This window comes from Nilaparvata lugens, chromosome 5, assembly GCF_014356525.2.
Source record: "Nilaparvata lugens isolate BPH chromosome 5, ASM1435652v1, whole genome shotgun sequence".
Taxonomy (NCBI): Eukaryota; Metazoa; Arthropoda; class Insecta; order Hemiptera; family Delphacidae; genus Nilaparvata; species Nilaparvata lugens.
In genome coordinates, this window is record NC_052508.1 from 46074053 (window position 1) to 46098409 (window position 24357).

The 24357-nt window shown below is 33.4% G+C and overlaps 1 protein-coding gene across 1 annotated transcript in view; it reads left to right on the plus strand.

The window, feature by feature from the left end:
* LOC111051972 (regulator of MON1-CCZ1 complex-like) overlaps positions 1-22506 on the plus strand; it is a 28091-nt gene extending 5585 nt beyond the window's left edge. Inside the window, exons 5-13 of the mRNA XM_039428444.1 lie at positions 1006-1156; positions 2815-2920; positions 11270-11384; positions 12111-12174; positions 12545-12650; positions 12933-13197; positions 15469-15650; positions 17036-17175; positions 22175-22506. Coding sequence (XP_039284378.1) covers positions 1006-1156; positions 2815-2920; positions 11270-11384; positions 12111-12174; positions 12545-12650; positions 12933-13197; positions 15469-15650; positions 17036-17175; positions 22175-22313 — 1268 coding nt within the window. The 3' untranslated portion in view covers positions 22314-22506. The remainder of the gene's footprint in view (positions 1-1005; positions 1157-2814; positions 2921-11269; positions 11385-12110; positions 12175-12544; positions 12651-12932; positions 13198-15468; positions 15651-17035; positions 17176-22174) is intronic.
* The last annotated feature ends 1851 nt before the right edge of the window (positions 22507-24357 follow it).

Consider the following 24357-nt stretch of genomic DNA (forward strand, 5'->3'; position numbering starts at 1 on the left):
CATTATAAGTTGAATACCTTACGTAAGTGAATGCAAGTTTAGTCTTGGAGATTGTTGTAAAATTATAATACCGTTTTGTAAACTACTTCTTCATAGAACTAGCAAGAATAAGTGGAAATTTATTCTTCTCTCATTCATCAGAATTATCTTGTAATTTGCTTTTCCAGTGAAATGATGAATTAATGTTAAAAGTTGTAGAGGAAACTTGAAATCATATCCAATTGGAAGAATAAGTCACCATTAAATGATAAGATCTTCAACATCTTCAAATTCAATAGAAGTTCTCAAGTCTGACTTATGTAAACTTCACAGAGATTAATTGCATAACTTGATTCCTTTCCAATTAATGAATTATTCTTTCATAAATTGTAATGTTGAGGGATTATTATAATAATTCTGGTGATTTTGCAACAAGTGACATCGTCAAGTAATAACTCTTTGTCGACTCATGGTGGATGACATATCTATTGTGGTATTTTATCCTGTTTTTTTTTAATCCTGGTAATATGCCATCCTTATTTTCTACAATAGTTTCTCCAGCTCTCAAGATAAGATATAGAGTCACTATAACCAACAGTGGAACCACTCCACTCCACTCCACTTGACGAAGTCACTTGTTGCAAAAACACCAGAATTACTGTATTATAATATTCCCTCAACATTAAAATTTATGAAAGAATAATTCATTAATTGGAAAGGAATCAAGTTATGCAATCAATCTCTGTGAAGTTTACATAAGTCAGACTTGAGAACTTCTATTGAATTTGAAGATGTTGAAGATCTTATCATTTAATGGTGACTTATTCTTCCAATTGGATATGATTTCAAGTTTCCTCTACAATTTTATACTTTTTTGAATAGTGGTCCTTCCAAGCAGTAATGTTTAAAACTTTTCAAATTTGTATTTATTACAATACACTCTTCAATAACTGGCACATAAACAATTGAATTGATAAAATAAAAGCGATTCTTTCTCTATGTTGTTTCATTAAATTGTTGTTCCAGTTGAGCTAAGTGTGATACCGAAACCTGCGAAATTGAGCTTGCTTGAGAGAGATGTTACTGTGTGTCAAATATATGGAAAACCGCGAGTTCTTGTGCTGGGTAGATCAGCCTCTGCAAACACCACTTCAGTTACTGTGTATACTATCTACAGGTACAGTTTTCAATTCGAAATACTTCAGTACTCACTTTTAACAACTCACCTTTTTCCAATATAAATAAGGTTTTCATTTAAAAGCTTGAGAACATGTTGTGTACTCCACGAAAATTATTTCTGATTCAAATGGAAACCTTCAACAGCATCTAGAAACCTTAACAATAAGACTAATAGAGACAAGGTGACTATTATAGCGTCATTATTCTTAATATAATAAAGGAAAGAACTGACTTAAGCACGTACGGGATAAACAATTGAGGCGGAATACGGAAAAAGGACACATAGAGCAAAATTGTCTTTTCAGAAAATCGCAGTTAAGTTTTTAGTTTGGATAGATCAATGTATTTTATAATTGAATGAAAAATTCTGTTAGTACCAAATCGAAATTCAATATATTGATCTCATGTTGATTAAAAATGATTCATGATTATATTTCTAATTTATTCCAATATGTTTGAAAATTTGGTTATATGTACCCTTTTTCCAAAGAAAAATTTATTCTGTACAAATTTGGGTTTGATAAACTAGAAAACACATGTTATTCAACGCTAATTTCTTTATTTCTCTTGAATTAAAAAGTTATATACATATAAAAAAGTTTTCGATCATTTTATTATAATAGGGTCTTGAATTAAAAAGTTATATACATATAAAAAAGTTTTCGATCATTTTATTATAATAGGGGTAGGGCATCACTTGTGGTTGAATGTCAGGAACAGGACCATTCAAGAATTTGAATGTTTTGAAATTCACATTATTGAAGTTTTCAGAGCACAGCAAAGAACCATTTTGTTTTATCTTCATGATAAAATAGTTCATGATAGTGAACTTATTTGACTTTGATGGAGGTTTGGACATAAACATAGGAAGCAATAGTCTCACTGACCACCAAATCCCTCCTTGACATAGCTGTTTATAAACAGTTGTACCAACATCAGTTTTCAAGATTTTTGTTCGAGATTTTCAGGTTATATGCAGAAAAAGATGGCCGTTCTAATAAAGCAATCTCCGGAAAAAGGGCATATAGCTCTATGTGCCCTTTTCCGTATACCGCCTCAATTCAGGAATGACGCATCATCACGTCCGAACTACTCAACTGATTAACTTGAAATTTTGCATATAGATTAATAATTCAACGAGAATGGTCATAGGTCTATTTTAACTCTTCAAGATTTCAGTAGGTAAACTTTTAAGTTTGTCAAGCTTTTAATTCGACCCTTGCGGAGCACTGGTTAGCTGCCAGTGTTATTAATGAATAAAATAGTAAAAAATAATTTTGGGTTCGATTTGCAATTTGAGCTCTGATTTAGCCAGGCTATCGATACAATATGATATTGTAATAGTAATACTAACTTGTATATACTTTGGTAATTCTTTTTTCTGATGATGCCCACATGGTTTATTACTTTTGCGTTGGTTATGATGCGAGGCAAAAAAAAAATCAAATGCCAGACAGGATGGGAATTGAACCTACGGCCAATAGCAACGATAGCAGACTGAAATTTGTGATGTTCGACACCACTTTCCTAAGGCCGTTCACCAATACATTAATCAAGAATTCAAATTGGATTTGAATGGAATGTGAAGCGATTTTTATGTTTCTAGTGTGAAACATCGAAATGTGACTATGAATATATTGTTAATTTTTATTGCAGTGCTGTGTCTGTAAAGAAGACTCACGTTCTTGAATTGAATAATGGCGGTCGACTTGCCATCAACATCTATGATAATTTAATTCTGATCCACTATCAAGTTTCTAAGGTGAGCTTCTAGACAACTGGTAAATTTTACTGCTTATTTTATTGTTGAAATAATCTTATTATTTAGTAGCTGTAACTGCAAACTCTCCCTTTTGGTCTTCATTATGGGCTGTCTATACAACATAAGTTGAAACCAAATATGAAATGGCGGAATAAATCAAGATATCAATTTAATTACAATTTTACTTGTAAATTGCAATTTGATTTCATTTTGTTTTTCATTGTGTGCGTTCTGTGGACAGTAAATTGTTCCAGTTACAATCGTAAATTGTTCCATCACGTGAATAGTACAAAATGTTCCCATGGAACGCCATTTCAAAATCGTTGGTTCAAGCTTTTGGCGCGCACTTATGAAGTTGATTTACACCAAAATGTGTCTTTCACTAGCTGCGTGAATGAAGAAAGGGTGTTTTACAAACTTACCGTCTAGAAAAGTGTGCATTTCTTTCATTCCATTACTCTCAAATTATCATTAAAATGGTTGAGAGACAAAAACAGGAGACACCTAAACTCCTCCTCTGCTAAATTCGAATCAATAACGTCCAATATGCAAATAATTTATATAGTTTAAACTGTAGAATGCATTTCCATAAAAATTTGAATTTTTTAGTTGGATGCTATTGAGAATAAAATGACGTTGAGCCTGGTGAAAACGCTGCAACTCAGTGTGAACTGGAGTGTCTTCTGTCCTGAAAACAAAGTGCTTTGTCTGTCATCCGGCACTCTAGGAACCACTCTTCAGCCTCTCCTTCTAGAAGCAAACACAATCAACAAACTCAAAAAAATTGAAGGTTTGAGACACAAAACAACTTAATTATAATGTAATAATGTGGTAAGATTTATGTGAATGGTCTGTTCCCCTCTGGAAAGGGAAGGTCCTGAGACTAGCGTCTTGAGTATGACCGGGGGTAATAAATTGTAGTCAGTATTACCGTAAAAGAAGCATACAGGAATGCATGCAAACATATCCTCTCTCTATGGTTATTGTTATTTCATGATATATTACCGTACTCCAATCACCAAGTAAATTCAACACAATAATATAACATTATAAGTTGAATACCTTACGTAAGTGAATGCAAGTTTAGTCTTGGAGATTGTTGTAAAATTATAATACAGTTTTGTAAACTACTTCTTCATAGAACTAGCAAGAATAAGTGGAAATTTATTCTTCTCTCATTCATCAGAATTATCTTGTAATTTGCTTTTCCAGTGAAATGATGAATTAATGTTAAAAGTTGTAGAGGAAACTTGAAATCATATCCAATTGGAAGAATAAGTCACCATTAAATGATAAGATCTTCAACATCTTCAAATTCAATAGAAGTTCTCAAGTCTGACTTATGTAAACTTCACAGAGATTAATTGCATAACTTGATTCCTTCCCAATTAATGAATTATTCTTTCATAAATTGTAATGTTGAGGGATTATTATAATAATTCTGGTGATTTTGCAACAAGTGACATCGTCAAGTAATAACTCTTTGTCGACTCATGGTGGATGACATATCTATTGTGGTATTTTATCCTGTTTTTTTTAATCCTGGTAATATGCCATCCTTATTTTCTACAATAGTTTCTCCAGCTCTCAAGATAAGATATAGTTTTATTTTCTCAGAAAATCCATGATGTAGGCTAACCATCATGAAAATATACTATAACCTACTATAGTCACTATATACTAATAGTCACTATAACCAACAGTGGAACCACTCCACTCCACTCCACTTGACGAAGTCACTTGTTGCAAAAACACCAGAATTACTGTATTATAATATTCCCTCAACATTAAAATTTATGAAAGAATAATTCATTAATTGGAAAGGAATCAAGTTATGCAATCAATCTCTGTGAAGTTTACATAAGTCAGACTTGAGAACTTCTATTGAATTTGAAGATGTTGAAGATCTTATCATTTAATGGTGACTTATTCTTCCAATTGGATATGATTTCAAGTTTCCTCTACAATTTTATACTTTTTTGAATAGTGGTCCTTCCAAGCAGTAATGTTTAAAACTTTTCAAATTTGTATTTATTACAATACACTCTTCAATAACTGGCACATAAACAATTGAATTGATAAAATAAAAGCGATTCTTTCTCTATGTTGTTTCATTAAATTGTTGTTCCAGTTGAGCTAAGTGTGATACCGAAACCTGCGAAATTGAGCTTGCTTGAGAGAGATGTTACTGTGTGTCAAATATATGGAAAACCGCGAGTTCTTGTGCTGGGTAGATCAGCCTCTGCAAACACCACTTCAGTTACTGTGTATACTATCTACAGGTACAGTTTTCAATTCCAAATACTTCAGTACTCACTTTTAACAACTCACTTTTTTCCAATATAAATAAGGTTTTCATTTAAAAGCTTGAGAACATGTTGTGTACTCCACGAAAATTATTTCTGATTCAAATGGAAACCTTCAACAGCATCTAGAAACCTTAACAATAAGACTAATAGAGACAAGGTGACTATTATAGCGTCATTATTCTTAATATAATAAAGGAAAGAAGTGACTTATGCACGTACGGGATAAACAATTGAGGCGGAATACGGAAAAAGGGCACATAGAGCAAAATTGTGTTTTCAGAAAATCGCATTAAAGTTTTTAGTTTGGATAGATCAATGTATTTTATAATTGAATGAAAAATTCTGTTAGTACCAAATCGAAATTCAATATATTGATCTCATGTTGATTAAAAATGTTTCACGATTATATTTCTAATTTATTCCAATATGTTTGAAAATTTGGTTATATGTACCCTTTTTCCAAAGAAAAATTTATTCTGTACAAATTTGGGTTTGATAAACTAGAAAACACATGTTATTCAACGCTAATTTCTTTATTTCTCTTGAATTAAAAAGTTATATACATATAAAAAAGTTTTCGATCATTTTATTATAATAGGGGTAGGGCATCACTTGTGGTTGAATGTCAGGAACAGGACCATTCAAGAATTTGAATGTTTTGAAATTCACATTATTGAAGTTTTCAGAGCACAGCAAAGAACCATTTTGTTTTATCTTCATGATAAAATAGTTCATGATAGTGAACTTATTTGACTTTGATGGAGGTTTGGACATAAACATAGGAAGCAATAGTCTCACTGACCACCAAATCCCTCCTTGACATAGCTGTTTATAAACAGTTGTACCAACATCAGTTTTCAAGATTTTTGTTCGAGATTTTCAGGTTATATGCAGAAAAAGATGGCCGTTCTAATAAAGCAATCTCCGGAAAAAGGGCATATAGCTCTATGTGCCCTTTTCCGTATACCGCCTCAATTCAGGAATGACGCATCATCACGTCCGAACTACTCAACTGATTAACTTGAAATTTTGCATATAGATTAATAATTCAACGAGAATGGTCATAGGTCTATTTTAACTCTTCAAGATTTCAGTAGGTAAACTTTTAAGTTTGTCAAGCTTTTAATTCGACCCTTGCGGAGCACTGGTTAGCTGCCAGTGTTATTAATGAATAAAATAGTAAAAAAATAATTTTGGGTTCGATTTGCAATTTGAGCTCTGATTTAGCCAGGCTATCGATACAATATGATATTGTAATAGTAATACTAACTTGTATATACTTTGGTAATTCTTTTTTCTGATGATGCCCACATGGTTTATTACTTTTGCGTTGGTTATGATGCGAGGCAAAAAAAAAAAAAAAATCAAATGCCAGACAGGATGGGAATTGAACCTACGGCCAATAGCAACGATAGCAGACTGAAATTTGTGATGTTCGACACCACTTTCCTAAGGCCGTTCACCAATACATTAATCAAGAATTCAAATTGGATTTGAATGGAATGTGAAGCGATTTTTATGTTTCTAGTGTGAAACATCGAAATGTGACTATGAATATATTGTTAATTTTTATTGCAGTGCTGTGTCTGTAAAGAAGACTCACGTTCTTGAATTGAATAATGGCGGTCGACTTGCCATCAACATCTATGATAATTAATTCTGATCCACTATCAAGTTTCTAAGGTGAGCTTCTAGACAACTGGTAAATTTTACTGCTTATTTTATTGTTGAAATAATCTTATTATTTAGTAGCTGTAACTGCAAACTCTCCCTTTTGGTCTTCATTATGGGCTGTCTATACAACATAAGTTGAAACCAAATATGAAATGGCGGAATAAATCAAGATTTTACTTGTAAATTGCAATTTGATTTCATTTTGTTTTTCATTGTGTGCGTTCTGTGGACAGTAAATTGTTCCAGTTACAATCGTAAATTGTTCCATCACGTGAATAGTACAAAATGTTCCCATGGAACGCCATTTCAAAATCGTTGGTTCAAGCTTTTGGCGCGCACTTATGAAGTTGATTTACACCAAAATGTGTCTTTCACTAGCTGCGTGAATGAAGAAAGGGTGTTTTACAAACTTACCGTCTAGAAAAGTGTGCATTTCTTTCATTCCATTACTCTCAAATTTTCTATAAAGAAAAATTCATTCAACAAATAGTTATCAAACATAATTTTGTTAGTTATGTATTCTATGGCTATGCTATGGTAAACAAGCTATCAGCGCATGCGCAGCCGCATAGAAGCAAGCAGACTACAAAATTCAATCGATCAATGAGAGCTCGGATAGTTGGAACTGTACCTCGTTGGAACAATTTACCACGCTTCGACTGTGGGGCAGGAACTTGGAACTGAAATTGGTACAGAATCTGTCGAAATTCTTCATATGTGACGCGGAACTTTTTACCTGGTAAATTGTGAATCGGACAATTTACCACATTCTATGTACACAGAACGGGCCCATTGGGCATGAGATATGTAACAATAATCGCTATTGATGGGGTAATTTATGCAGTGACCATAAATTTTCTGGTTAAACCAACAGTTAATCATAGTTTAAACTTTCAAAAACTGAAAACTGAGTTTCTAACAGAAACTATTACACTGTAATAACAGTCTCACGATTGAAGGCATAATCAATTTTTGAATGTAGAAATCGAAACCTCATAACACCAAATGTGACAAACTGTAAAAGGTATGTATTATAGGTGATTAGTAGCCTATGTATTAGAAGTATTTCTTAAACAGGAGGATCCTGACATTGTTATTTTCACAGAGCATGGCTTAAAAATAAAGGAAATAAATCAAGTTAGGATTCCAGGCTATTCACTGAGATCAGAATTTTGTAGAATAGCTCATAGAAGTGGTGGTGTATGTATATTCACTAGAAATGCTAAACATACCCAAACTTATGAACTGGATTTTGTTAAGAGATTTTCTGTTGAGATGGATTTAGAGGTGACGGGACTAAGGTTAAAAATTGATGATCGATTTGAGGGAGCAGTGTTAGGTATCTATAGGTCACTAAATGGAGACTGGCAAAAATTTGTGAGCTGCTCCATACACTTTTGGAAATTACAACCGCTCGTTTCACAAATGTTATAGTAGTAGGAGATTTCAATACCGATTTTGCCAGGCAGGATAAAATGACAGAGGATATTAGAGATATTATTAATATGAATAATTTAGAAATTAAGGTCCACGAATATACAAGAGTAACTCGAACTTCACAGACAATTATTGATAATATCCTCACAAATATAGAAGGTTGTAATGTCAGGTTAGGTAGCTCAGATCTATCAGATCATAACTATCAAATTTTAGATGTTAAGTTGCAGGGCCAGAATCCAAGCAGAAAAAAAACTTTTGTGAAAGAAATTCAGCAATATGAGCTAGGAAATATAAATTGTTTGAAGCAGGAACTGCTTCAAGAAAATTGGAGTAGTGTTTATAACAGTTGTAACCTAAATTACAAATATAAGCAATTCATTGATACTCTAAGATTTCACATTAGTGTATGCTGTCCAATAAAAAAAGTCAAAGTAAAAAGTAAATTAAACAAAGTAGATGAATGGATAACTGAAGATATTCTTACTCAAAGAAATATTGTTAGGGAAGCTTATGAGGAATTTAAATTAGTGAGGGATGTTCCGAGTGAAGTCAAATACAAATGTCTAAAGAAAAACTATGCAAAAGAAGTGAGGAAAGCTAAGTGTAAGAAAACAGCTGAAATATTAACAACTAGTACCAATTTTAACTCTGCTGTTTGGGAGGTAATTAATAGAAATAGGAGAGCAGCTCAAAAAGATACAGTTACTAATGTCCCTAGGATAATCGATGAACATGGAAATTATATGGATGATAGTATAGACATTTGTAACTTTTTCAATAAGTATTATCAACAGGTTGCATATAATCTCCAAAAGTCACTGAACACTAATACTTATAATACAACTACATTAAATGCTGAGCCAATTGAAAAGGTATTTAAATTTCATCCATTATCAAGAGATGAGTTGTCAAGAATAATAAAAAATTTGAATAACAAAAAAACAGTAGGATTGGATGGGGTCTCAAGCAAAATTTTAAAAGAATGTGAAAATGAATTACTGGACCCTTTATTGCATCTCCTTAATACTTCACTAGAGCAGGGTATTTTCCCTGATGATCTGAAACAAGGAAAAATTTTGCCAATTTTCAAGAGCGGTGATTCTGAAAGAGTTGAAAATTATAGACCCATTAGTATTCTAAATGTAATAAGTAAAATTTTTGAAAGAGTAGTTTTAAATAGGCTATTGATGCACCTGGAAGAAATTAATTTCATATGTGATGAACAGCATGGGTTCCAGAAAGGGAAATCTACTAAGACTGCAATAGTATCCCTTGTTGAAAGACTAATAGATATAATAGATTCAGGTGAGAAGGCAGCCGCAATATTTCTTGATTTATCCAAAGCTTTTGATTGTGTGAACCATAGAATATTATTGGAAATACTAAAAACTGTAGGTGTGAATGGTATAGAACTAAAATGGTTTGAATCATATCTCATAGGTGTAGAAACCAGTGTGTTGAGCTTACCAAGGTGGATGGGAATGAAATAGTAAAAATTAAATCTCAAAAACTGGAGGTCCAGGCTGGAGTACCTCAAGGCTCAATTCTGGGTCCCTTACTGTTTCTGTTGTATGTGAACCAATTACCAAAAGAGTTAAAAGATCACAGAGCTCTGTTGTTTGCTGATGACACATCGCTTATCTTTAACAATTATTTATTAGATAGTCTAGAAATAAATGCTTTTACTGGAGTACAGTCAATTGTCCAATTCTTGAAGCAAAGGCAATTAACAATAAATAGTAAGAAATGTCAATTCCTACAATTCAAAAGTAAATATAATTCAGTAGAGGATAGAGAAATAAATGTGTTTGTAGAGGAAAATGAATTAGACCAAGAAGAGAAAGTAGCATTCTTGGGAATTTTATTGGACAGGAAATTAACATGGCATCCTTACATTGAGAGGATATGTAATAAGATATCATCTGGGGTATTTGTCCTGCGGCAGCTTGCTAGGCTGAATGATAAAAAACTAATGTTAACTGCTTACCATGGACTTATACTATCTCATATTAGGTATGCTATTTTAGTATGGGGTAATTCATCTCAACAAAATATGGACAGGGTGTTTAAGATTCAAAAGAAGGCACTCAGATGTATAGAGAAAGTGAATAGGTTAGACTCTTGTAGGCCTTTATTTAAAAAGCTTGGTCTATTAACTGTGCCATCTTTGTATGTATATGAAGTTGTAATGCATGTGAAAACGAGTGGTGTGATCCAGAATTCAGATGTTCATGAGTTTAATACGCGAAACAGAGCAGATTATTATATAATGGGTCACAATAGTAGGTTATTTGAACAAAAACCAGATTATATTGGTAGGAAATTTTATAACAAGCTACCTCAAATCTTGAAAAGTAAAGATGATTTGAAGATTTTCAAAAAACAAATTAAAAAATATTTAGTTGATAGAGCTTTTTATAGTGTACAAGAATTCCTTTCAAACCTAAACTAGGTTGAACTACTTAGTGTTAGAATTATTATGTAATAACATGACTTGTCTTATACTCCATGACTGGAGTCTTTAGGACGTAATCTTAAAAAAAAAAAAAAAAAAAAAAATGTAATTTCATACACTTTCTTTCGTGAGAATAGAATATTCTCTGTTATTATGTAACAAAAATTTTTAATGTAATAAATGAAATATTCAAGCAAATAAATAAACAACGACAGTGCTTATGTAGAACATTGGAATCAAAGCTCAACAGAGTTTTCAGTCTTTAAATATTGTTTCATTTTCATGGGTGTGTGATTCATTACTTTTGTAAATTTCATAGAATAATTAAGAGTGATTGATTGCTTTTAAAATGAAGTAAGTAATCGATTATTTCTGTAATCTATCATGAGATAATCGAAGAAAGTACAGTATATCTATGCGTAAAATTTGCTGTAAATGAATAATTTCTTTATCGACTTGTTTTGTTTTCAGTCAACTGTGATATTCGATATTGGACTTGAGGCGGAGCACAACAGCTTAGTATGGCTGCATCAGCCTGTTACTCTTCCAGCAACCATAGCTTCTTCAATGCAGGAGTGTGAACTCTGTATCCTTCAACACAATAATAATTATTAATCAATTTCACAACTGTCTCAAACATTTATCCACTCCGATGGATGTAGGTGCTTTTGAAATCGGAATATGCAATCATTGGGAGACAATGATGCTTGAGTCAGGTATTTCTTATATGCAAATTATTAGCTTAGAGGTTATACATAAAGAACTGCCCGAGTTTCAATGATGACCAAATCTTGTAAAGCAAATGAAAAGAGAGCCAATGCATTTACTAGGAGTCAGCTAGTAGTGCTTACTACCGACTGCTCACAATCCTGCTGAAAATTATATTTTTGTATGATAATAATTGTTAATTGAAAACTATTTTGGAAGCTCTACCGACTAGAATTCATTTTTTCATAAAAGAAGTTGAATCATTATATTTTGAGAGAGTTTCCTCATAAATAAATTAGAATATTCATTCTGGCCCGTTAAATTTCCTCATTCAGTTGAAGCCGCATAAATTCCTGTTTCAGCTTTTCCATTTTCCTTTATATTTTGCAAAAGTTGAACAGTTTAGGAGCCGGTTAACTGTTTTAGCAGATACGTACCATAATGTAAAAAATATCACATTAGCTAAGCTAGGTAAGGTACCCAATATTATCAATCTAGAAAGAAGAATTAACACGATTGAAAATTAATTGGAATAGTTGAAAACCTGCAATTAAAGCATCAGTTTATTTTATAGGAATTTGGTCCTTGACTAGCATTTTTATAGATTCAGCAAATTGGGTCATGTTTCAGCCAAATATCGTTATTGATGCAAAGCTTGGTTGTCTATGGTAAGTTTTTTGTTTTCTCTTTACTGAAACACGAAATTAATAATTTTCATCTTGCTGTCTCTGAGAATCTGAATCTTACTTTTAAAATATGAACAGTTTAATGAGCTATAGAGACGTGGTTCATGACACTTTCCGCTTTGCTAGTAAATAGAAGTAGCTTTATGAGGTAGTCTTCAATTTGTTAAGGTAATTCATCAATTTATTAAACTGAAAACTATCCTATGACACTAGTCTAAATATCACTTTAAATCATTTGAAAATAACTAATTTTTTCTTCGATTTACTTTGTAATAAAATTGGAATGGAATTGAAATTCTGTCTACTATTGGATTTCTAAAAATAATTTATTGTAGATATTTTTCTGTTACAGGCACATTCAGGTTTTACTTGAGCCGTTTCTCGAACTAATCACCGATAAATGTTGGCTACTTAATTTCCTAATGCTACGTTCGAATTCAAAAGAAATTATAATGAAGGTCTGTATTACTCCTGTTTTATTAATGTGTATTATACTCCTCTATTTTAATCAACTCACAATGTACATTTTTTCATTTATAAATGAACAAACATTTTTTCAATATAGGCTAAATCATATGCAATCTATTGATACTCTTCTTTCTTTGATTTTTCATTTTCAAAATATTGTAATATAGACTAATGTTTTATAAGGAGAAATCACTACTGGCGTTCAAGTTCGTGCCTTCTTCATAATAAATATATTTTGATATCATTATTCATGAATTTCACGTGTTTTGCAGGTGATAAAATCAGTGATAGATGACATGACAATAAATGGCAATGCGCTGCAGCTTTTGGGTTCTCTTTTCGACCAAGTGAACGCCGTCTATCGGCGTGTTCTGGAAGTTCGGCTGATGAAGCAGATGGGATCACCTACGCAGGACATAGCTGTGTCCTCCCTGGCCACGTTCACCGAAGTCACGCCCGAAAACTATGTCGATCAGTTCGACATGTATGTTCATCTATTCTCCAAATTCACTGAGCAAACTGAAGCTGATAATCAAGGTATAGCAAATACAATAAATTAAACTAAAATAATCCTTTCTATTATATTATTTGTAAATTTCCATTGCACAGTGCCATATGCAGAGTGTCCCACGAAAGGTGTAACAGCCGAAAACCAAAGATACTTCTTGAAACTTGCAACTAAAATGTCCAGTAAAATTTTTTACATCGACCTTAGTTTTCTATTTTTCGATATTTTTTAAAAAACGTCAATAACTATAAAACTATCAATCGAAATGTAATTGTAAGGGTTTGATCACGTGTGGTCACGTTGAATGCACATATGTGTAAGTGTAAGCTTGCATGACCAACAGAGAAACAAAATGTGGAAAGAGCAATAGGAACAGTCACACTGAAAGCTTGCACTTGCTAGTTGCGTTCAGTGTGAGCAGCTAGATGTAACTCACAACGGGTTCCAATGGCACTTTTCAAATTTCGTTTTTCGGCTCATGCATGATTCGACATATACGCATTCAATGTGATCACACCATTTATTGTAGTAAAGAATTTCTTATTAGAAATTTCTTCCACTTTTCAACCATATCCTTAGAGTTGGATTTTGACTGATAGCTTTCTATTATTGACGTTTTTCAAAATTTCGAAAAATCTATCTCGAAAACTAAGGTCGATGTAAGACAATCTTACTGGGCATTTTTTGTTGCAAATTTCATGTAGAATTTAATATGGTCTTCGGCTATTACACCCTTCGTGTTGCACTCTGTATATCATCAGTCTCATCTATCAGTGATCAGTCTCATATAAAATCCTCACAGTTCATCATTTTTCCAATAACATTCTTATTATATCATTGAATGAGCGAAGCGAATTCTATGTTTCAAGTCAATGGGCGTTTGTCTGTTTGTTTGTTTGTACCGCAGTTACAGTCACAGATATGGACTGATTTGGATAAAATTTGGTATACAAGTAGTTTGAAACAAGGCGCAGAAACGTATACATTTAAAATGTTTTAATTCATCACCGTTTCAAGATGGCGGCCCTTTAATTGGAAATTTTACCCTGAAAATCAACCTAACTTTTCAATACTTTATCGGATCAGGTTCAAATTGAGCTCATTCAACTCAGCGCTTCAAAGCGGTATTATTTCATGTAGGCTTATCACATGTTTAATTTAAAATTTTTAATTTTTGGAATTATAATTTTTTTCCAATTCCCAATCCAAGTTTTAGATTTTTTATCTTTTCAGCCGTGCTTCCGAGCTCAAAAGTGTAGAGGACCTCTATTCTTCAGCGCTCCATGGTGGTCTTATTTCATTTATCACATGTTCAAAATTTTAGAAATCGATTATGTCCCAAATTTCAAGTTTCAGCTTTTTATCTCTTTAACCGTGCAACCCAGCTCAAAAGTGTAAGATAATTTTATTTTCCAGCGTTCCAAGGCGGTTTTATCTCTTACATCACATTTTTATAATTCGATAATTTTTTTCCAAGTCCATTCAAGTCTCAGATTTTTTCTCTTCAACCATGCATCCTAGCACAAAAGTGTAAAAAACTTCTATTTCTCAGCGTCCTCCAACGATCCTATTATAATCATACTCTAAATCCAATTTGTATGTGTGTGAATAGGCGGGGCGTGTGTGAGTAGTGATGTTAGTGAGTGTGGCGAGCTCTACTGTTCTCCGAACTACTAGTAGTTGAACTTAAACTGCTAATCATTTTTTATTAATGTTATTGTGAGTTTACCAACATCGTGCCACTATACACTGCTTATTAACAAGTAACTGACAGATATCCGAAGCTGACTGCAAATAGAAATAGCGGCACTCATCTGGAAACTAGAAACACTCTCACAAGAGAATCCAATCAAAAACATTATTTTTCTACAACTGCACGTAAAAAAAGAATTTACATACTCAATTCTCCTCGTAAAACAGCTTATTTCTGAGGAGAATCTACTTTTTCGCTCGCTAACCATCCGCAGTAGATTTTCTTTACGCTCGGTTATCATTCGCGCATGCGCAGAAGAGTTTCTTTACGCTCGCTGATCAGCTGATGGTAAGCAGCTCGCCAAAAGGTCAGATCTTAACCTAAAAAGTCGGTAATTATAACTCCGCCGACATAAGTAATTTAACAGGTTTGAGAAGTTGTAGAAAAAATGTTGTATGTAATTCGCGCGTAATGCTTCTTTATCGCCCTTGCAAAATTATCACGCTTCGCGTCGCGTGATAACTGTTTTGCGCGAGCGATAAAGTCGCGCATTACGCTCTTAATACATAAATAGCTATTTCGAAATAGTTAATTTTTATTTTGGCAGTTCCGATGAGCCGACGTTTGGTGGCCATACTGGTTGAGTACTTCCGATCGCTGACGGATCTGCAAATTCCAATCGACAACTCGTTGCAAGTGCTTCTGATTGAGTCACTAGTGCAGCAGCGAGCTTACTTCCAACTACTTCACTTTCTACAGTATCATGTGGTTTCCGACTCCAAGCACCTGGTAATCTATTAATTTTAATTCAATTTTGAGAGTTTGGTTTTCCTAGACCTGTTTATAGGCATGTTAATATATCTTGGTCCTTGAGAAGTACAGAACTATTCTCAGTTGAAGAATTAAGAGTTTCATTCTCAATACCTAATTGAAGAAAAACGATGCACATACTAGCTCAACGCGTGTGCGAAATTGATGAAAGTTAAAATGATGAGATGGTAAGATCCCGTCCAGAAACGGGTCCTAAAAAAAATTAATAAGCTTGGTGTTGAAGATCTCTTTGAATATTTTATTTTAGATAGCTCTTGCATCCTTCATTTAGATTGTGGGTTGTGATTAATTCTGTGCAAAAGGGTAAGAAAAACTTTTTACTGGTGATATTTTTCAAACTTTTCGATTTGTATACTATAAGCTATCAAAATAAAAAAGTTTTCTCAGGAAATTTTTGGAACATATCATTACAAAATCGCTGAGACAAAATCCATGAAATTTTGAGGAACTATTCTTCATGGTAAAAGTAAATTCTCATATAATATCTATCGGGTTCAAACCCTCATTACCAAAAGTTTTTTAACCAGATCACTCCCATGTTATCGTATGAGCACGTTAAACTGTCGGTCCCGGCTGAATTATGAAAGTCGTAAGGTACATTGACGGCTTAAATTATATATTCAGGTGAGGTGGAACCTTCCCGCTAGGGACTCCCCACCAACAAAAGCAATAAGAATTTATTTATTCTTCATGGTATTGTTGATTGAATAAAACAATTTTTTTTTGAAAATATCAATCTTTGAGAAAATTATTCAATTTACCAAAAATTACCAAAACTTTTTTGTCATTTTTAGTAAATTATTCAATCAACAATACCATAAAGAATTCAACCTCGAAATGTCATGGATTTATCTCTTACAGAATTTGAAATGATCTGCCCCAAAAATTTTAACTATCTCAAAAAGTAAAGATCGGAAAAAATTTTTCTTGAGAAAACTTTTTCATTTTGATAGCTTGATAGTATACAAATCGAAAAACTTTGAAAATTATCACAAGTAGAAAGTTGTTTTTAGCCTTTGCATAGCGTTCAACTACCGTACATAATTTATGTACAAAAACAGAAATGTATCATGCAATTCTCCAGTTAACAGTAATCAAGGTAGAGAATAATTTTATTTTACGAAAATATTTCTTATTGAAATTTTTTCACTTTTGTCTGATGATTTTCTGAATGTCATATTTTGACGGATTGAAGAAGTAACTAATCAAGTTCTGTTAGTTTAATTTTAAAATATTTCCTCTATCAATTTTCTTAATAAGAGAATACTCGTAAAATCTATCATTATTGAATAATGTAAATGTAATAATAGTTTTGTAATTGTCAGTTATTGTAATGATTGCAGGCGTGCCTTCTGCTGTCCCTGGAGAACCTCTTCCCTGCCGCCCACCAGCTCGGAGTTGATATGCTGCAAAGGCTGCCTGATGCCACCGAAGAAATAACTGAAGTTCTGCTTTCTAAACAACAAATTCTACCATCACTTAGGTATTTTAATTTCCATGTTCAATTACTTTTAATTTTTCATATATTGTGTTAGGCTTTACTTTCAAACGAAATACCGATGTTCTAAGTCTTAATGGGTGCGCGATTACCTCAATATTGAATGAGGTCTCGCAATCAATAAAGTATATCTTGGATTTTCGTTAGAAAAAATGTCTTATGGTTCCACAACTGCCACTAACCTTAAACCAGCTTAGGGCAAGGTTTATTGATTTCCCAATAATTTCATCAATAGTTTCACTTAGAAACCCAGAAAATAAATTTAGTCCGGGCACAATGTACTTCCTTGGCCAATTTTGGATAACAACCGTGGGAGATGTCTTAATTTCTTCATTAGTACTAGTATAATGAGAGAAAAATGGTGATAAGACGAAATAACAGGCAAACATCTCGAAAACAAGGTAGCTGCCAAAATTCTCTGTTTTTTTTTAGCTTGTATTTCCATAACCGTTCAAGTTATTTCACCGTTTATTGCACGAAATTATTCGGAAAACATTGCTTTACTATTTTTATCTTATGAATATTCTTCCTTTAAAACACATATTCTGTTAGTTATAACCTCCCAAAGCCCTACAAAAATAGTTTTTTCCGTTTTCTCAAATTCCTTTCTATTATAACTTTTTCTGTGCAAGAGATACAGTTTATTTATTTATTTATTCAACTTCCAACGGTACAGCACCAATTTTACATAAAAATAACATAGAAAAACAGATAACAGCAAAAATATATAGATAAATAATATACAATAATAGAAAATATGTGGATAATTTGAAAGACAAAAATAGGAATACAAAATAAATCATAGTTAACATGCGATATAATATCAAAGTGAAAAGGTCCATGGAAGTTAGCCACAAGGGGCATAAACAAGAAGGGGAACACCAAAATTACACATGCAGGGCTCTCTTCATAGTTCTCCTGAAAGAGCCCAGGGACACCCCAAAGAAATCAACGTCAGCTGCAGCAGCCTCACAACCAGAGCGAAGTAATCTAGAAAGCCCACTATTATAGGCATAGGATGTTGTATGAGAGCGTCTGCAGAACATGGACCTTGAGCGCGTTCCTCTTGGAACACAGATGCCAATATTCGCCAGAATTTCAGGGCAGTTCAAATATCCATTGACAGTCTTGAAAAGAAGGACCAGGTCGCTGTGTTTCCTCCTCAGAACCAAAGGGAGGAGATGGAAATGTCCCTCAATCTCCTCCACAGGAACTTTAAAATAGTTAAAACCCATCCTGCAGCCCAGCATCCTCACGAAACGTCTCTGCACACTCTGCAAAAGGTTAATCTGGTACAGATGGTATGGTGACCAGATGATAGAGCCATATTCCAACACTGGAAGAACAAGAACCCTAAAAAAACCAAGAGACACTCGGGAGATCTAAAATCCCTGGTGGACCTAAATATAAAGCCAAGGAGAGATCTAGCCTTTGCAGTGATCATACTTATGTGATCCAGTGGGCTAAGAGTGGTTCTCCAATGAATTAAGAAGATTGATTGTAGCCAAGAAAACTGCTCATAGAAAGTATAAGGCAATTGGTAGTATTCAGCTCTATGAAGGTTTTTGCAAATTGAGGGATTAATGCCGTGTCTTGACTATAAGGTGTTACAATAACTATTTACTTGGAGTAGAGGAATCTGTTCAGATCTAATCTGTTCAGATCAATATAAAATCTTTCTGGTCTCATGTGAATGGTTTGAGAAAAGGGTCAGCCAGACTTACTTTTATGAGATTGGAGACAAAAAGTGCTGCAACTCCTGTTGATAAGTGTGAACTCTTCTCTGATCAATTTCATCTATTTTTGTGCAGAACACAGTTAATATCCCGACATTTGATTTTGGGGAAACTAGAGACATTAACCCTTTTCATGGGTGTGTGAACCTCTTGATGGTCAAGCTCATATACCTACAGAAATTAATGAAATGTTCCTCAGCTCTAAAGCTATCATCAAATTTACAATTGGGTAATTTATATTCTGAAACTCCAAAAATATGGAAGCTAAATCGCACTTCTGAAAATCAGATATTTGTTTTACATAGCTGGGCTGTGTCCCCCTGGATAAACTGACACTCATACATATTGCAGGACGGTGTCTATCCTCTACAACCAGCAAATCATGTGCCTTACTCACAACTAGATTTGGAACACATGAAAACTCTAGATCCAGAAGTATTCCTCTGATATTCTGCACACCATTCATCTGCTGAAGATCATGTGCTAAGGCTGAATCAGCAATGCACTTGGAAACAGCACCATTTACCAAGTTTAGTCTTGACCAATTCACATTTGGTAAATTAAAATCACCCATTAATATTATACTATCTGGGTTATCAGCACATATAATTGCAAAATGAATAGAATCACACAGGTCTTCGTATACAGAGGCTGGCTGATTAGGAGGAATAGAGGCACAAACTAAGAGAATCTTACAAGTAGACAGGGAACATATCACAAATACACATTCATTTTCACAAGAAGGAACAGCTAGAGATCTACTTGAGATACTACTATGTACGGCTATAAGTACACCACCTCCACTCAACTTGGTACTAATAATTTCAGATCTATCACATCTATATATATTAAAAGTATCAAGTCCAAGTTCACTATCATATTTATTTCAGAAGAAATATTTGTTTCAACACATGCAATTAGGTCATAATGAGAAGTTAATACATTGACTGAAAATTACGTTAGTTTAGTTCGCAGTCCATTCACATTTTGGAAATAGAAGTTGAAGTTCTTTTTTGTACCGTTGGAAATTACAAGTTTTTTTATTGTTGACTACAATTCGTGGAACACTGTTTGTGTATTTAATAGTCAGTCCTTCCTCACCACGATTCTCCGCTACTCCAGTTCAATATTCAACTCTTCAAAAACTTGACCTCCTGTGGCGTTCTATCCCTTGACAGTCTTACTTCAGAGAATACGGCGTCACACAAGTCCGGTTTAAATTCTCCAATCACAGATGAAGCTTCTGCATGACAATTCAGTATCACCTTTAGAGGCCTTGGTCTCCCCTGCTTCTTCTTTCCAACACGAAACATCCTGGTATCAACGGGTGAGAAAGATGGAAGAATGGATGAGCACAACTAAGATATGAGGTCTAAATCATGCTGCTTACTCACAGTGATATCGCCGCTAGTGGACTCCTCCATATTAAATACCATGACATTTTGAGATCGACGAGTACGTTCATAGAATTCAGCAAGGGTGGACTCCATGTTTCCCGACCTGAGAACCGCAGCCTCACCAGTACTATCTTTGGGTGTCTTTAGTTAATTCTCCAACAATGACAGATACGAGGCCCCAGGCTGGTAAGTTCATCATTCGCGTGTACCAACCAACTCATTTTTGATAGAGACTATGTCATCAGGAACTGTTGTCATCGCATTAAACTTTGACAGCATAGCCTCCATTTGTGAAGATAGGCTTTGAAAGTTAGAGATAATAGCATTATATGGGTGTCCAGCTATCGCAACACAGTCAACCCTATTACAGAGTCACTTATTTTACAATCAGCCGAGAATTTTCGATATTCTGAATCGGGAAACATTTGCACATGTAGAGTGAAACCAGCGTTCACATTTTCCCGAACATAAGAGGCCTTCTTCTGATCGTAGCACCTTCTTCATGCATATTGAGCAGGTTGAGAGGTCTGGTGCAAGTGCCATGGTCACGTGATAGGACGTGAAAATTATTTTCAAACTGATAGTGCTTGAGAAATAAGAATGAATAACTAGTTGAATTATATTTTGAATGTTATTGCTGCTTGAAAAGAAAAAGAAAGGTAAATAAGTGCCCACAGAGAGCTGTCAAGGCGGGATATAAAGGAAGCTCCTGAAAAAGACGGTAATTGGAAAAGGAGTATGAAAATATTTAATATAGGGTAGCAATAATATAACTTTCTCTATTATACCCACTGCAATGGAAAAATTACGATAATGATGCTTGCAATTCTGATTGTGTATCGGAAAGTTTGAAGAATCAGTTTATTCAGTGTACAGAAGAAAATACATCCACACAACGGTATCGCCACGCACTTATCAATGCAAACAAAGATAACAACTACTAAAGTCGTCTAACATCAACAAATCTAACCTGAAAGTATTTCTCTTTTCAAAGTTTGGTGTTGAATGTTCCATCTATGAAATTTAGATCGTTTCATCAGCTTTATAATTATATAAGTATTATTAAACTAAAATCCAAATTAAATGCTGTAAATCACCCCGAAGACTTCTGCTACTGCATATTGACAACAGTGAGATGGAAATTCGATGAGCGCTACTATTCAAAAACTATTTGTCAGCCCGGGAATAGTAGCACTCATCGAATTCCCATGTAGCTGTTTACCCTGTTGTCAACATTTGCAGTAGCTGAGGTCTTCAGAATCATTTACAGCATTTAATTTGGATTTTCGTTTAATAATAATTATCAATTCATTAGCATTCGAATAAATGCAATTTCTCAGTAATTTCCGTTTCTAAAATTATATGTTTTCACGCGCACAATGCTTTAGAAAAACACACCAGAAATCATGCACGGTTTTCTTTGGAGGGCGCTGGTGAACACATTCATTGACGTACAGCGCGTAAAGAGATAATTTTAAAGTCGAGAAAACGATCTAAATAACGAATGAATCAGTTTCGGAAGAATATGTGTTGAATCTTCCTATATTGCAATATATGACTGACGATAAATTATCAATAATCATAGTTGAATTCAAATTTCATTCATTGTCCATTATAAAAGGTTAAAAAGATAAATTGCCCATTGAGTAGGTTAATTTCCGAAAAAATAATTTTCTTTACATCTGTAGTAAATTTTATATTGCATTTTAAATATTATGTCCATTCTATTAATGTGATTGCCTGCTTATTTGTATTTTAATGGAAATAAAATGTATTTATCATTTTTTTTTAATACAGTTTTATTGCTATTTTAATATTATCTAGATGGTTTGATTTTTATATCAATTTCAGGTACCTGTCAAGCATGGGAATGGAGAAGAGCACACGCGATCTGTCATCCAGGAAATATCTGGAACTTGCTCGACTCACCAATAACGACAGTTTGTTTTGTTCTGTTTTGAATTTCTTCGATATTCGTAAAAACGAATAAATTTGGTTATCATTTACTTAATGTAACAACAAGAATATGAACAGTTTGATTGTATCAATTTCAAATCTGGTTTAAAAAACCGTTATTCCTTAATCTTTTTATTTTACTTTATCATTAGTTGTTGTTATTCAATTTACCTTCAAAGTTTATAACTCTTCATCAACTGTATTATTTCCCTTGTTATTTTGCATACTTTTGTATAAAATTAATAATAAATGTTGTTGATTATATTGAAATATATTCTATTACTGAAGTAGCGTATTCCTCTTGATTCACTCCTAGGTTCTGTTTCTTGAAGTTGGAAGTCCAGTGATCGGAAATAGGTTCATGTACACTAACCGTGATCTATTAATAACTCCTATATTCATGTCAAGTGTGTGGAAGCTTTCTATGCCATTATATTATGGAACTCCAATTTTTTGGAGTCTTGCTGGAAGATAATAGCATAGAGAAACAATAGCATAAGTAGGTATCCCATGGTATAGGGCGTTTATGTCGCAACTTTTACTGTTATCTCAAGCTGATAGTCCACGTAGTTCTTCCCCGTGAAGCTTTATGACGATGGTGGTCTCTCATATTGTGCCGTTCATACACTCTTACCCGATCAAAACAGTAAAAATCGACAATAATCGAAAGTAATCGGCTTGAGATAACAGTAAAAGTTGCGACATAAACGCCCTATACCATGGGATATCTTACGCTATTGTTTCTCTATGATAATAGGTTCTGCTATAAAATTAAATGCCAATAATTTTTAGAAACAAATTTTTGCTACTTAATTTTTCCTGCCCTTCAAAAATGTGTTACTTAATATCAATTTAATTCAATATAACTTATCTCAATAACCGCTGATTAGAATTTTGAAATCTTGATTCTTAAGAATTTATTAATTTATTTCTTCACAATCACAACATCAAATTGATGATTGGAAAAAATTCAAGAGGATAAACCCAAAACTGTTTCTCTCCCTAATATTGATACAAATTGTCTAAATAAGGTTATGTAAACACTCATTATTGCTCTCCATTGTTCTAAAGAGATAGTGTATTGACATTGTTTAGCGATATTGATTATTTATCTTTATTTATTCAGTTGATAAAATTTTCAGATAATAATATGGTTGATATAAGAATTGACACAAGTTTATATGAGCAGCAAGCAAAACTCCTTGGTTGTGTGTCGTTTCTTGCAGTGTCTCGATTAGAATTACCGACGTTATTCAATTGCATGAATTGATTGTGAATAATCAAATTTCCTACAAGTTTTGTGTTCAGTAGAACTTTGTGATATCTCCTTTAGTTTTTGAGATATTCACTTTTAAAAGTGTAAAATCTTTGAAAAGACAGTTTTTCTTCCATCTTTTAGCTCTTTCAAGGCTTATTAAACAAAAATGTATCGAAAAAATAGGTACTGAAAGTTGGAATGTAGAGCATTCAATTCTTTTCAATTTGATTTATTATTTCATCATTTTGTCCTTGCCATCAATATTTTTATAGTGAGCTTCAGTGTAGAGTGTGAAATTGTCAATACAGCAACAAGTGTCAACTTGTCGGTACTCCACCTTTAGCACATGGGTTAGTGATGAGGTTTTTCAATACCGGTATGTACAGCTTCTAACTAGTTTAAATGAAGCTGCAGGGTCAAAAATTGTGTTCCAGATATTGTGTCGAAGTTACATTGTTAAAATTATCTATTGTTTTAAAACTAATAATAATTTCACACTCAACACTGAAGCTGCTATTACAATTGATGGGAAGCATATACAATCATGAAATAATACATCAAATTGAAGAGAATTGAATGATCTACAACACAACGTTCAGTACTATTTTTTCGATACATTATTGTTGAGTAATAAGCACTAAAAGAGCAAAAATTTGGAAGAAAAACTGTCTTTTCAAAGATTTTACACGTTTAAAAGTGAATATCTCGAAAACTAAAGGAGATAACACAAAACTCTACTGAACAAAACTTGTAGGAAATTTATCTAGCTTCATTTTTGTTCAGTTAGTCATGTAGCTGAAATGCATTTTTTTCAAGATAC